An 11,936-nucleotide genomic window follows, 5' to 3' on the forward strand; every position below is an offset into this window, starting at 1 on the left:
AATCCGGCAGAAGTCATCGCCACACATAGGTGCATCGACATGGCCAAGGGACTTGGTATATTTCTATCTGACACAAAAATCGAACACACCCTCGATTGATCCCCATTTCCTTACCTGATTTCGAACTGCTGCACAATGCGGCTGAAGGTTCGAAACAAAAGCAAACCGTCGCGTGGAGCAGTCTGTTGACTGAGTGGTACATTTTATTACAAATGGAGGAGTTGGTTGTGACCGACAGTGGCTACAGTGGAACCGCCGGAATGTTTTTCAACCACAAGAATGTGAAGATGTGTCTGCAACACTAGCGTCGCCCTGCCTACTAACTGGTATGTGTCACTTCACTCCGAGAGCAGGTGGCGGCAGGAAAGCCGCTGTCAAAAGGTGTGCGGAAGTCGAAGCCTGACAGCTAGCAGTAGAGCTTTCTTCATGCACAGCGCAGGAGGGTTGGAGGGTTCAATGCGACTGTCGAGGGTTACAGCCGCTGTCAACGCGACACTCCATGTATCAGAGGCGTAGCACAAGAAGTGAGGAGAACAGAGCTTCTCTGGGGCCGAGAACGCGAGAGTTCCGCCTGGGGCCTCGTTGCTGTCGATGACACGGAAGCAGTAGTCCTTCTCCATGCACTTGACGTTCTCTGGCTTCAGTATCTGTTGGTGAATTCATTGAGGTCCATGCCGCCATAGTCCTGCAGGAAGGCCAGTTGCGCCTCGCCGTCGGCCTCGGTGACGGTGGACGTTCCCCAGCTCAGCAGTAGGGGTCCTTCCAGTGTGGAATGGAGTTAGATGGGTTGTCAGCCCAGCATACACGTCGGTAGTTTGGGGTACAACTTTGTCTTCAGTACGGAACTGAGTTAAGTTGGGTGATAACTACTCAGCCCGGCATACGACCCCAGTAGGCACGGCTGTGCGACACCGACATCCTTTCCGACATCCTTTTGGCCTAAGCTCAGCAGGAGGGGTACTTCCCTGCTTTTACGTTCTCCCACACGATCACAATTTGTTTTTTGTCGGCTGCACAATTCATCAGCTCACATTGCAGAGGCGAACCCTTGGAATCTTAAAGAAAGACCTGTGCTTCTTGTGGTCAGGTTTTTGTGAGGCTGCCTCATCCGCCGCTGCCTTATCCGCTGCTGCCTTCTCCGCTGCTGCCTTATCCACTGCTGCCTTATCCACTGCTGCCTTATCCACTGCTGCCTTATCCACTGCTGCCTCATCCACTGCGGTCGCCTGATCCAACTCCTGCTTGATCTGCTCGTAGTCAAGTATGTTACACGGCAGGAACCCGTCCCAGACATCGCAATAGAATGGTGCTGCCTCCTCCGGTCGCTGGAAGTTCCATCGGACCTCTTGACACTGCTGTATCACCTTGGCTGGTTCAGGTCGACACCGCGGATCTAAATGCAGCATGTCGGCTATCATCTTGATGATCTGATCCACAACAACACCCTGACCTGCCAAACGTTGCTCCTCCAGCCTACTGTCGAGGTGGGAGCATACGATCTCAGGGACGTCATCTACATTTCCATTACGGACGGCATCCTCTATAGGGGCTTCAAGGCGAGTGTCGAGGGTTACGGCCGCTGTCAGTGCGACACTCCATATATCAGAGGCGTAGCACGAGAACTGAGGAGAACAGAGCTTCTCTGGGGCCGCGAACGCGAGAGTTCCGCCTGGGGCCTCGTTGCTCTCTCTGATACGACGAGAGGTATCATAGTCAATGAGTCGGAAGCACATGTAGTCACCCTCCATGCACGTGACGTTCTCTGGCTTGATATCCTCGTGAACGATACCAAGCTCACGAAGCTTCACAAGACCGTTACACAACGACTCCAGAATATCGAGGGTCACATCCAGTTTCGGTGTATCGCCGTTCAGGTATCTGTTGGTGAATTCTACAAGGTCCGAGCCGCCATGGTCCTGCAGGAACGTCACTTGCGCCTTGCCGTCGGCCTCGGTGACGATGGACGTTCCCCAGCTCAGCAGTAGTGGTCCTGTCAGTGTGGAGGGGAGGGTCCATTCGCGTTCAGCACGCTTTAACCCATAATCTTCACTGACGTCGATGATTCGGGTGACATATTTTCCGCAAGTGCTGGCCGTCAGAGTCATGCAGGACGACTCACTCCGCGTTATGGGCGGCAAATAACCGTTGAACAGATCAAGAAGTCTCTTGGATGTAACGTCCACGCGATCCACCTTCCCAGTGGAGAATGGAGTTAGATGGGTTGTCAGCCCAGCATCCACGTCGGTTGCTTGGAGTACAACTTTCTCTTCAGTACGGAACTGAGTTAAGTCGGGTGATGAACTGCTTAGCCAGGCGTACGACCCTAGTAGGCACGAGGCCGCTCCGCTCTTATGTGCGACATCGACATCCTTTGGAATGAGCCTCATTATGACGGAATTTTGCTGTATGTAGCAGCAATCATGAGACCGGTTCAGCATTGACAGTGCTTTTTAGCACTTCTCGAACCATCTCGTAGTTTGGAAGTCTCTCGAGTGAAAGACTTCGTCGCCACATGGGGGCCGCCATACAGCGGAATGTGGCTGAAGATTCCTGAAGATTACTCCTAATCTCTAGAACTCGGGTAATAATCTCGTCAGGTGTGATCCTCTCCAATGGATTCAACCGCAGCATGTCTCTCAACATACGAACGAACTGGGAAGCCGCCACCTGTGCCGACCCCGGCCCGTGACAGGGCGTAAGCTTCTCCCACACGAGTCCGCATACCGAATCTGGCAGCTCCGGCACCGCTCTTCGCGACGCTGGAACCATAGCCGTGTCCGGATCCACCAACACAGCAGCTGTGAATCCTAATGACCAGACATCGGATCCGAAGCACGAAAACGACGCAAGACGTTTCTCCGGTGCGGTATAGGTGGCGGTACCAGCTCGCGAAACGAGGCAGCCAGCACGGCTGGCCATGTCAAAGTCTATAATACGGTACCCAGCCTCTTGACTGAACACCAGATTCTCCGGCTTGATGTCTTCATGAATGAAGCCCATTGCATGCAACTCCTTCAGGCCTTTTGCAACGTCCTCCACCAGAGTGACTATCCTGCCTAAATGGGGTTCGTTGTTGTGGTTTAACAGGTGTGTCATCTCAATATCCACAATGTCAGCACCGCCGTCATCTTGAAGCAGGGTGAACTCCACGCCTCTAGCGGTCTTAGTAAGCAGGGCAGATCCCCAGGGCACGATGAGTCGACTTTCCTTGGTGAGTGACGGGACGCTCCACTCGGACTTAACAGCCTCCAGAGTTCTTTTGTGTTCCAGAGGGTATGTCTTTGCAATTGCTCCGCAGGGGCTACGAACGACTTTCAGTTCGTCCTTTGATGGCAGGAGGGTCCCGTGAAGGAGGCCGTGCAACTTGTGAGAGTCCAGAGGAACGGGAAGCAACCCCGCAAGGCACACTTCTGCAAGTTTCTCCACCGCCGGCGATATTGTCACGTCCTCCGCCACAAGTACGAGCTTTTCCTGCGTGCGTAAGCAGAACATGTCTGGATCTGGCAGATGAAGGCCATCAAAGGTTGAAGTCTGAAATCGACCCATACTTGAGTAGGAATTACACAAAATGCTGTAACGTCAGTACAAAGTTGGGTTTCAGAATCGAATGTTGAGACGGAACTTGAATGCCTGTGGAAGCAGACTTCAGCGGCAGAGGCTTGGCAAATCGGGATGTCGTTGCGAAAAGAAGTCATCTCCTCACTCAGACTCCTCGCCTAACTCTGGAAGGTGCCGCCGTAAACTTTTGATAAACAACAGTATCTGATCCGGTGTAATTCTTTCACTGGGGTCCACTCGCAGCATCGTGCCCAACAACCTTATGATGCCGCCCTGTGCCGCCGGAGTATAAGATGTGCCCTGTAGGTACTCACGTATCTTTGCGAGTATTCTGGTGGTGGAGCTGAAGTCAATACCATCGATGCAAACGTCGAGGGTATCATTATCCAGCAGCGACGCCGCCGTCATGCCGAGGGACCATACATCCGACGCGAAGCAAGAGAACGGCAGCCGCAACCGTTTTTCAGGCGCGAGGTACAGCATTGTACCACGAGTCCGTAGATTACAGCGACCTCCAGAGCCAGCACGGCTGGCCATGTCGAAGTCTATAATACGGTACCCAGCCTCTTGACTGTATACCAGATTCTCCGGCTTGATGTCTTCATGAATGAAGCCCATTGCATGCAACTCCTTGAGGCCTCTTGCAACGTCCTCCACCAAAGTGACTATCCTGCCTAAATGGGGTTCGTTGTTGTGGTTTAACAGGTGTGTCATCTCAATATCCACAACATCAGCACCGCCGTCATCTTGAAGCAGGGTGAACTCCACGCCTCTAGCGGTCTTAGTAAGCAGGGCAGATCCCCAGGGCACGATGAGTCGACTTTCCTTGGTGAGTGACGGGACGGTCCACTCGGACTCAACAGCCTCCAAAGTTCTTTGGTGTTCCAGAGGGTATGTCTTTGCAATTGCTCCGCAGGGGCTACGAACGACTTTCAGTTCGTCCTTTGATGGCAGGAGGGTCCCGTGAAGGAGGCCGTGCAACTTGTGAGAGTTCACAGGTGCCGTTGTCAGCGTCGCATTGGCGCTTTTGGCAAGGGTCCGCAGAGTAGGAGTCAAGACGGCGTCGTTAGCAAGCACGACACGCTTTTCTTGCGTGCGGAGGGTATGCACATCAGGTGCGTCTGCGAGAAGCCAGTTGAGGGAAGCAAACAGCCCACACCTTTGTGCAGAACACGGCGGATGAGCAAAAACTACGCGCATTACGGAAAAACTGTAAATTATGACTGGTCATAAGTATGCGGTTACAATAAGGCCTCATTACGATCTCCTGTGAGGTCCAATGACATCAAGGATGTGGAAACTTCACGCTTGAGACTGTGGTAGCCGGGAATCGTCTCGAACTGTACTTGCGAGTCCCACAGGGGAGCGACTAGCACAACCGGCTCACCACTTCTCTTAAAGTTGCTCCTGATCTCCTGGACCCGCGCCATGATTTCCTCAGGCGGGATCCTTTTGCGGGGGTCCAGACGCAGCATGTCTCTCAACATCCCCACGAATTGTGAGATGGCCACTGACTTACCACTTGGCCACTTGTTCGCGAGTAAGCCACGGTGAACGCACGCACACACACTCCAGCTCCACTCGGGCCACCGTTTGGGCTCCTTCCAGGCGTGACGGTTCAGGTCAGACACCTCGTTCGCAGCCAGTGCACCCAGCGTCATAGCGGCACTCCAGACGTCAGACTCAAAACAGGAGAAGCGAGCATTCTCATGGGCGGCGGAGAGCTTCTCGGGGGCGGCATACTCGGGCGTTCCTTGTGTACGCCCAGTCAGCTTCCAGTCAGCGCTTCTAGCCAAGTTGAAGTCGATGATACGGAAGACGCCATCCACATTAGTAACGATGTTTTCCGGCTTCAAATCGTCATGGATCACGCCTCGAGTTCTGAGCCGCTGTAGTCCGATAGACAACTGCTCTGCGAGATCCAGCAATTGGGGAAAGGTGAGAGGACCCCTGTGATTGTTGACATCGAGAAGATCCGTTCCCCCATCATCTTGAAGGAAGGTGATTCTCACGGATTTACTCTGATCCTGCACTAGGACCGCTGGTCCCCAGCACGTCAGCAACGGACCATCCAGATCTCCTGTCACCGCCGTCCATTCTGCGTGAGCAAAGTTCCTGGTTTCGTCGTCGTCGTCGTCTTCAACCTGGAAGGATTTGGCGATAGGTCCAGCAGTGGTCCGGGTTACTCGTATTTTGTCACATTCCTTCAGAGTTGTCCCCTCCAGCAAGGGACGTAGCTTATCAGCGGATTGGACCCCCAGAGTCACTACCTTGGCGTTGTGAGCCGCCACCAAATCCACCACGGACTTCGGCAATGTCACGCCTTGAGGCTGGAGCACAACCTTGTGCTCCGTCCTCAGATTGTAGAGGCTGCTGGGCGAGAGGAAATTCTCTGACGGGCTCGTTCCCAGCAAGCCCAGCAACACCAGGGCGTCAGCCTCTCCGATCACGCGAGCCCAAACTCGCATAATATCCTCTAATAATCTGAAAAACTTCAAACGTATCTCTAAATGGTGGGTCGTATCGTATATCATAGTCCATCTGCAGCGTCAGTTGATGTGTGCAATGAGACTTGAGTTTGCGTGACCTGTGGGTGGGTATCATCATGCAGATGAGACTGCAACTCACGAGGCATCAACTGATTTGAATCAATTCGATGTGGTGAGGCATTACGATGCAAGGCATCTGAATTGAATCAATTTAAATCAAGTGGCATTGCATCAAGCAATTTAAATCAAGTGGCATTGCATACAGCACATCTCACAGTTGAGCCCTCCAGAGCTCAACATCAGCGTGCAGAACTCGAACCAACGACCAGCCCAGCGTCTGGAGCTTGTTCTTGAGATACGAGTCGTTGGACTTGACGACAGATTCTCCTGTCTGGTATCCGTAGTGATGGGCCACTTCCACTCCCACACGGTGCAAAGCCGAGCCCACCCCGCGGTTGCGATGCGCAGGCAGCACAGCGTAATAGGCGTTAACCGTCTTCTTGCTCATACGAGTCATCCTAAGGCAGCCGACAATGATTTCGTTCTCCAGACAGAGAAGACTGACTTGCGAGGCATAGTCCGCGTTGACAAATGACGTCAGTAAATCGTTAGAGACTTCGCCTGGGAGCAGCGTGATGCCGTCCTCGGCCAGTTGGTTAACGAACACCCGCATGCGATCGATGTCTGCTGTTCCCACAGGACGAACCTCCACCTGCACATCGCCGAGGCTTAGGTTACGGACGAATTGCGAAGGGTACGGCAGAACTGCAAGCGTAGGGCAGGGGTCATCCTTCTTGCGCATTACAATTCGGGCATCCAGGGCAACCACTCTATCGGAGAGAGCCAGGAGCGGGTTGATCTCCAGCTCACTTACGAGGTGGAAGCAGTCCACTACCATCTTTGAGAAGGCGACCAAGGTGGTGACGATCTCGTTCATGTCGCATCCCGGGAAGCGCGCATTGCCCACTCCCTTCAGCGCCTTCGAAATCTTCGTAGCCTCCACCAACAAGAGGGCTGTAGTGCTGTTTAGTGGGGGGATAGCGGACGAGGTATCTTTGAAGATCTCGACCATACAGCCACCGAACCCGAAAACAACCATGGGACCGAATTGGTTGTCCGTAATGGCTCCAAGTAACAGCTCAATACCCGCAGCCAAGTCGAGCATAGGCTGTACAGTGACTCCTTCGAAGTCCTCAGCACTCGCGTGATGCGCGCAGTTAGCCTTAATGGTCTCGAATCCCTCCAAACACCCCTTTGCATCCTTAACGTTCAGTAGCACGCCGCCAACGTCGGACTTGTGGGTAATAGTCTTAGAGTGCAGTTTCAGCACGCAGGGGAACCGGACAAGCTCTCCAGCAGCAGCTGCAGCCTCTGCCGTCTCGCAAACTATTGTGTCCGCAATAGGCACGCCATACGACTTCAAGACTTCCTTGGACTCCTGCTCGGAGAGGATCTCGCGACCCTGGTCGTAGGCTTCACGGAGGATGAGCTTCGCCGTAACGCCGTCATCTCCGGTGGTGAGAGGATTGAGGGAAATATCAACCTGGGAGTTCACAGTCTGCCAAGACCTAGTCTGGGACCAGACCTGGCAAAACGTCTTAGCAGCAGAGTCGGGTTGACTGAAGGCTGGAACTCCATGTCGGTTTAGGTATTGGAACCCCTCCAGAACTGATAGACCACCCATCCACGATGCCAGAATTGGCTTGCTGTGAGTGCCCTCCAGCTTCATTTTCTCCACGGCGGCGACAAGACTCTCAGCAGTGCCGAACGGTTCTGTTACCGATTGTGGCGACAGAACAACGAGAACGCCATCGCAGCTCTTCGACTTCATAGCCACCTCTAAACTGTGTCTGTAGGCCTCAGCGCCCGCGTCTCCCAAAACATCTACGGGGTTAGCTCGAGACCAGGCCGAAGGAAGGAAAGTATCCAGCTCCTCCACGATTTCCGGCTCCAGCACTGACAACTCACCTCCAGAGGCCACCGTAGCATCTGTGGCAAGTACACCTGGGCCGCCAGCATTGGTGATGATCATGAGACGAGGGCCGAGAGGCCTTGGTTGCTTGTCCAAGAGGAGTGCACAATTGAACAGCTCCTCAATGCGGTCGACGCAGAGCACTCCGGCACGTTTCATGGCGGCTAGGAATGCGTCGTGGGAACCAGCAAGAGAACCGGTATGTGACGCCGCAGCTGCAGCGGCCTCGTCAGACTTCCCAGCCTTCAGAACGATGATGGGCTTGTGTTGGGACACGGTCTTCGCTGCGGAGAGGAAGCTACGCACATCACCAATGGTCTCCATGTACATCAGAATCGCCTTCGTCTTGCTATCCTTGCCGAGGTAGTTGATCATATCACCCCAGTTGACATCTGCCATGTTTCCAAGCGACACGAAGGCAGAGAACCCGACTCGTTCATGCATAGACCAGTCCAAGGCTGCGGTACACATCGCTCCTGATTGGGAGATGAACGCGAGAGACCCCGACAGAGCGTTGGTCGCTGCGAATGTGCCGTTGAGCCCGTGATTCGGAGCCATCACGCCCAAGCAATTGGGCCCCACCACCCTAATGTTGAACTTCTTCGCCGTTGCAATCACAGCATCCTCCAAAACCTTGCCCTCAACACCAACCTCCTTGAACCCGGCAGTAATGATAACCATAGTCCTTACACCTGCGCGTCCGCAATCTTCAGTAATGCTGGGCAGAACTTTCGCAGGCGTAATAACGATAACCATATCCAGTCTGGCAGGTACCTCCCTAACAGACTTGTAGGTCTGAATTCCACAAACACTCGGCCTCGTCGCGTTGATGGGGTAAACGGTAAATTGGTACCCCTTCACCTCATTGGCCGCAAGCAGGTTTCGCATCACAGTGTATCCTACAGCGCCAGGTCGCTGCGTAGCTCCGATGACACCAACGGTCTTGGGCTGGAAGAGCGCAGAGAGGCGGTCATTGACAGAAAGCAGATTCTTGGTGGCGTCATAGATGGTTTCGTCGTCATCCTGAGGAGCCACTCGCCTAAATTTCATGCTGACGCCATCAGCAGGCGAAACTTCGAACAAAACATTCCCGAAGCTCTCTAGCGACACGCTATCCATGTTCTGGAAATCACGTGGAATCTTCGTGACCGGTGTCTGACCGGTAGCTAATTCCGCATCCTCCTTCTTCAAAGTCTCCACAAGGTACCCTCTCATCATAGTGTTCATGAATGAAGGCACCATCGAGGATTCAACCAGGCTGACGCAGCAGCCCCCCCAGCCAGCACCTGTGAGACGGGAGCCGTAGCATCCCTCCACAGATCGAGCCAGATCCGTAGCAGCGTCGAGCTCATCACATGAGCAGTCGAACTGGGACTTTAAGGAGAAATGAGACGCGTCCATGAGCTTCCCAAGTTCAACAGCCTTTTCAGAGTTCTCCAGAGATGTAGAAGCGCATAGCGCTGCCGTCTCATCCACACGTGAGGCCTCCTCGAAGACGTGCACTGCTCTATTGCATACGTAGAAGGTGTCATTCTTCTCCCACACGTCACCCCCGACATGAGACAGTAGCTCATCCTTCTTTACCTGAGGAAACGATGCATCGACGTCAGCATGCGACCAGGGCTTTGTAACCAACAGCTCCTTGCACAGCTCCACCATCTCCAGCTTCGAGAGCTTGAGGAAAAGCTGAACGTCCTTGAGTTTCGGCTGAAATGAGGGCTCCTCGAAATTCTCTGGCAGCGGCAGCCCGAATTTCTCTGCACCCTGCTTCATGAGTATGTGAGAAGCCACGGCGAGCTCAAACACGCGCTTGTTATAATGAAAAGGTGCCGATGCGGCCTTTGCAGAAACGCGGCATGTGTTCATCACCACCAAAGAGCATCCCCGCGGCAGCTCCTGCGCCTCGTAAGTCAAAGGTGCGAAGTCAATCTTCAGCGCCTTTCCTTGCTTGGAAAGGCAAATGCTGGCCTGGTCCATGCCTCCAGAGCAGACACCAACGTGCCTCTCAGCCTCGGTACAGATCCTAGCGATGAGTTCCTTGGGAATGTTCACATCATCCAGAGGCTTATCGAACAGACTCCAAAGCCCCCACATTGCTGTGGTCGAGGCGACGATTAGCGCGGAGGACGAGGACACTCCAGCGGCCACAGGAACATTCCCGGCGAAAACAAGGTTCATTCGCGGCAGAGACGCCAAGAGCGCGTCGGTCACGACAGGGGTGTTGAATCCGAGAGCGTGGTCGATCGTCTTGCCACACTTGTTGCTGTCGTGTGTGATACGAAACTCAACTAGCCCGAATAGACCTGAGAGAACGTAGTTGTACCAGTGACGAGCTTCACGATCAATACTAGCATCCTTCCAAGAATTCAAGATCAGAGGCGCGAAAGAGTTATCAGTGTGATGTATGGTGAGCACCGGACCCTCGGTGGCGAGGCCTCCAACACATGAGATCTTGTGATTGATGGCGCACGGGAACACAGGATAGTGCTGGTGGTCGACATGTTCGCCGATAATGTTCACCCTACCAGGTGCTTCCACGTAGATAGTAGGTGCATCCCCGAAAACACTCTTGAATGCATGGCGCATCTGCTTGTCAGAGGAGATCATATGAGGCAAGTGAGGGAATGAGATTCACTGTTTCTCGTTAGAATCTCGTGTGGGGTGATTCATGGCCCACAAGCCGCAGTTAGGAGGCGTGTGGTACTTCACCGACGACGTCACGTCCTGCGGTAGAACCGGCAGGTGGTCTCAGACGATGAAATGGGTTGGAATACATGTCAACGACATCAATGTCTTTAATTTTTGCTACATCAACCTATTTGAGTGAAGTGAACACAGTGCAAAGATTGTCACCATTAGTAGTCGTACGGCTTAGCCCGCCCGCTACGCATGTACGCCTCTGTCTCCTTCGGCAGGCCTCGGGCTAACGCTACCTTGGCCTCGAACTGCATTGTGTCCTTCCCTAACACTCACCTTCCTCCCAAATTCTGGATGTTTTCCAATCGCATCTTCCGCATCACGAGGTCTCCTGAAAACAACAAACCCGAAGTTGCGACTCTCGAGAATTACCATATCAGCGACCTCCCCATATTTCGAGAAGTAAGCTCTGACCTGATCTTCGTCAGGTTTCTCCTGGAAAGTTCCCACCCAGAGTTTACCGGGCTCTTCGCACTCAGCCCAGATAGAGCTGCGCGCGCGCTCCTTGCTGGGGTAGGCTCTGCTCTGTCCCGAGTAGTGCCGATCGTCACGAGATTCGCGGGATTCGCGTGGACGGTCAGGGACTGGTAGGTCCCTCGGTAGATCCCTCGGTAGATCCCTTGGTAGATCACGGGCGGGCTCTCTAGCGGGCGAGTAGTAGAACGAGTGCTGGTCATTTCGGGGATAGTATCGTGGTGGCTCTACAACCTTAACAGGAGCGGAACGCGCAGGCGATGGTGGTCTATCTCCCTTAGGAAAAGCTCGTTTCACTTCCAGTCGCAGTCCATCCACTATATGCTCCCGGGCTAATACTCGTTCCATGGCCGCCGTTCCTCTAAAGACGACGAATCCGAAACCTCTGGAGACGCCTGTGAACTTAGAGGACATTACCTCGGCATTCTCTATTTCACCGAAGTTGCCAAAGTGAGTCTTTAGCATGCCCACATCTATCTGATGACGCAAATTTCCGACGTAGATTTTCCTGCTGAAGACATCCTCAGATGCCGGCCTTTCGTCGTAGTAGTCTCGGGCCTGGTACTCTTCCCTATAGTCCCTCGGAGGATACGCAATTCGCCCGTACTCAGGTTCGGGTTCTCTGTACTGCACCTCTCTGCCAGGCTCTCTACCATAGTACTTGTGCATAGCGTCCTCCCTACCGTAGTAAAGCGACTCTCTGGCGTAGTCTTTCTCGTGCTCCCTGTAGTGATCTCTGGGGTCTC

General features: G+C 53.6%; 6 protein-coding genes across 9 annotated transcripts; all 6 read right to left on the bottom strand.

Annotated features, from left to right (window-relative positions):
• Nucleotides 1–374: 374 nt before the first annotated feature.
• KVP17_003249 (uncharacterized protein) lies at nucleotides 375–620 on the bottom strand (the record flags this gene model as incomplete). The annotated part of the gene is made up of 1 exon (XM_068520319.1): nucleotides 375–620. One exon carries the CDS (start codon nucleotides 618–620, stop codon nucleotides 375–377), a length of 246 nt encoding a protein of 81 aa, XP_068372269.1.
• A 402-nt stretch (nucleotides 621–1,022) lies between these two features.
• Nucleotides 1,023–3,546, bottom strand: KVP17_003253 (uncharacterized protein; the record flags this gene model as incomplete). 3 transcript variants are annotated; one of them, XM_068520324.1, is made up of 2 exons in its annotated part: nucleotides 1,032–2,402; nucleotides 2,428–3,546. In XM_068520324.1, coding segments are annotated over 2 exons (2,490 nt in total), but the record flags the coding sequence as incomplete, so codon positions are not given. The 3 variants fall into 3 exon arrangements, with proteins under 3 accessions (XP_068372275.1, XP_068372274.1, XP_068372276.1); XM_068520325.1 differs by lacking the exon at nucleotides 2,428–3,546 and having other exon boundaries at nucleotides 1,023–2,387; XM_068520326.1 differs by lacking the exon at nucleotides 1,032–2,402 and having other exon boundaries at nucleotides 2,419–3,492.
• Nucleotides 3,547–3,699: 153 nt separating this feature from the next.
• On the bottom strand, nucleotides 3,700–4,758 carry KVP17_003250 (uncharacterized protein; the record flags this gene model as incomplete). The annotated part of the gene is made up of 1 exon (XM_068520320.1): nucleotides 3,700–4,758. The coding sequence occupies one exon, from the start codon at nucleotides 4,756–4,758 to the stop codon at nucleotides 3,700–3,702; it is 1,059 nt and encodes a 352-aa protein (XP_068372270.1).
• A 41-nt stretch (nucleotides 4,759–4,799) lies between these two features.
• On the bottom strand, nucleotides 4,800–6,026 carry KVP17_003251 (uncharacterized protein; the record flags this gene model as incomplete). The annotated part of the gene is made up of 1 exon (XM_068520321.1): nucleotides 4,800–6,026. One exon carries the CDS (start codon nucleotides 6,024–6,026, stop codon nucleotides 4,800–4,802), a length of 1,227 nt encoding a protein of 408 aa, XP_068372271.1.
• Nucleotides 6,027–6,318: 292 nt separating this feature from the next.
• On the bottom strand, nucleotides 6,319–10,626 carry KVP17_003254 (uncharacterized protein; the record flags this gene model as incomplete). The annotated part of the gene is made up of 1 exon (XM_068520327.1): nucleotides 6,319–10,626. The coding sequence occupies one exon, from the start codon at nucleotides 10,624–10,626 to the stop codon at nucleotides 6,319–6,321; it is 4,308 nt and encodes a 1,435-aa protein (XP_068372277.1).
• Nucleotides 10,627–10,874: 248 nt separating this feature from the next.
• On the bottom strand, nucleotides 10,875–11,859 carry KVP17_003252 (uncharacterized protein; the record flags this gene model as incomplete). 2 transcript variants are annotated; one of them, XM_068520322.1, is made up of 2 exons in its annotated part: nucleotides 10,875–10,964; nucleotides 10,993–11,859. In XM_068520322.1, the coding sequence occupies 2 exons, from the start codon at nucleotides 11,857–11,859 to the stop codon at nucleotides 10,875–10,877; spliced, it is 957 nt and encodes a 318-aa protein (XP_068372272.1). The 2 variants fall into 2 exon arrangements, with proteins under 2 accessions (XP_068372272.1, XP_068372273.1); XM_068520323.1 differs by having other exon boundaries at nucleotides 10,903–11,859.
• Nucleotides 11,860–11,936: the final 77 nt, after the last annotated feature.

The sequence above is a fragment of a genome (assembly GCF_019968985.1).
Source record: "MAG: Porospora cf. gigantea B chromosome Unknown PgB_NODE_700_length_12198_cov_131.567, whole genome shotgun sequence".
NCBI classification, from domain to species: Eukaryota; Apicomplexa; class Conoidasida; order Eugregarinorida; family Porosporidae; genus Porospora; species Porospora cf. gigantea B.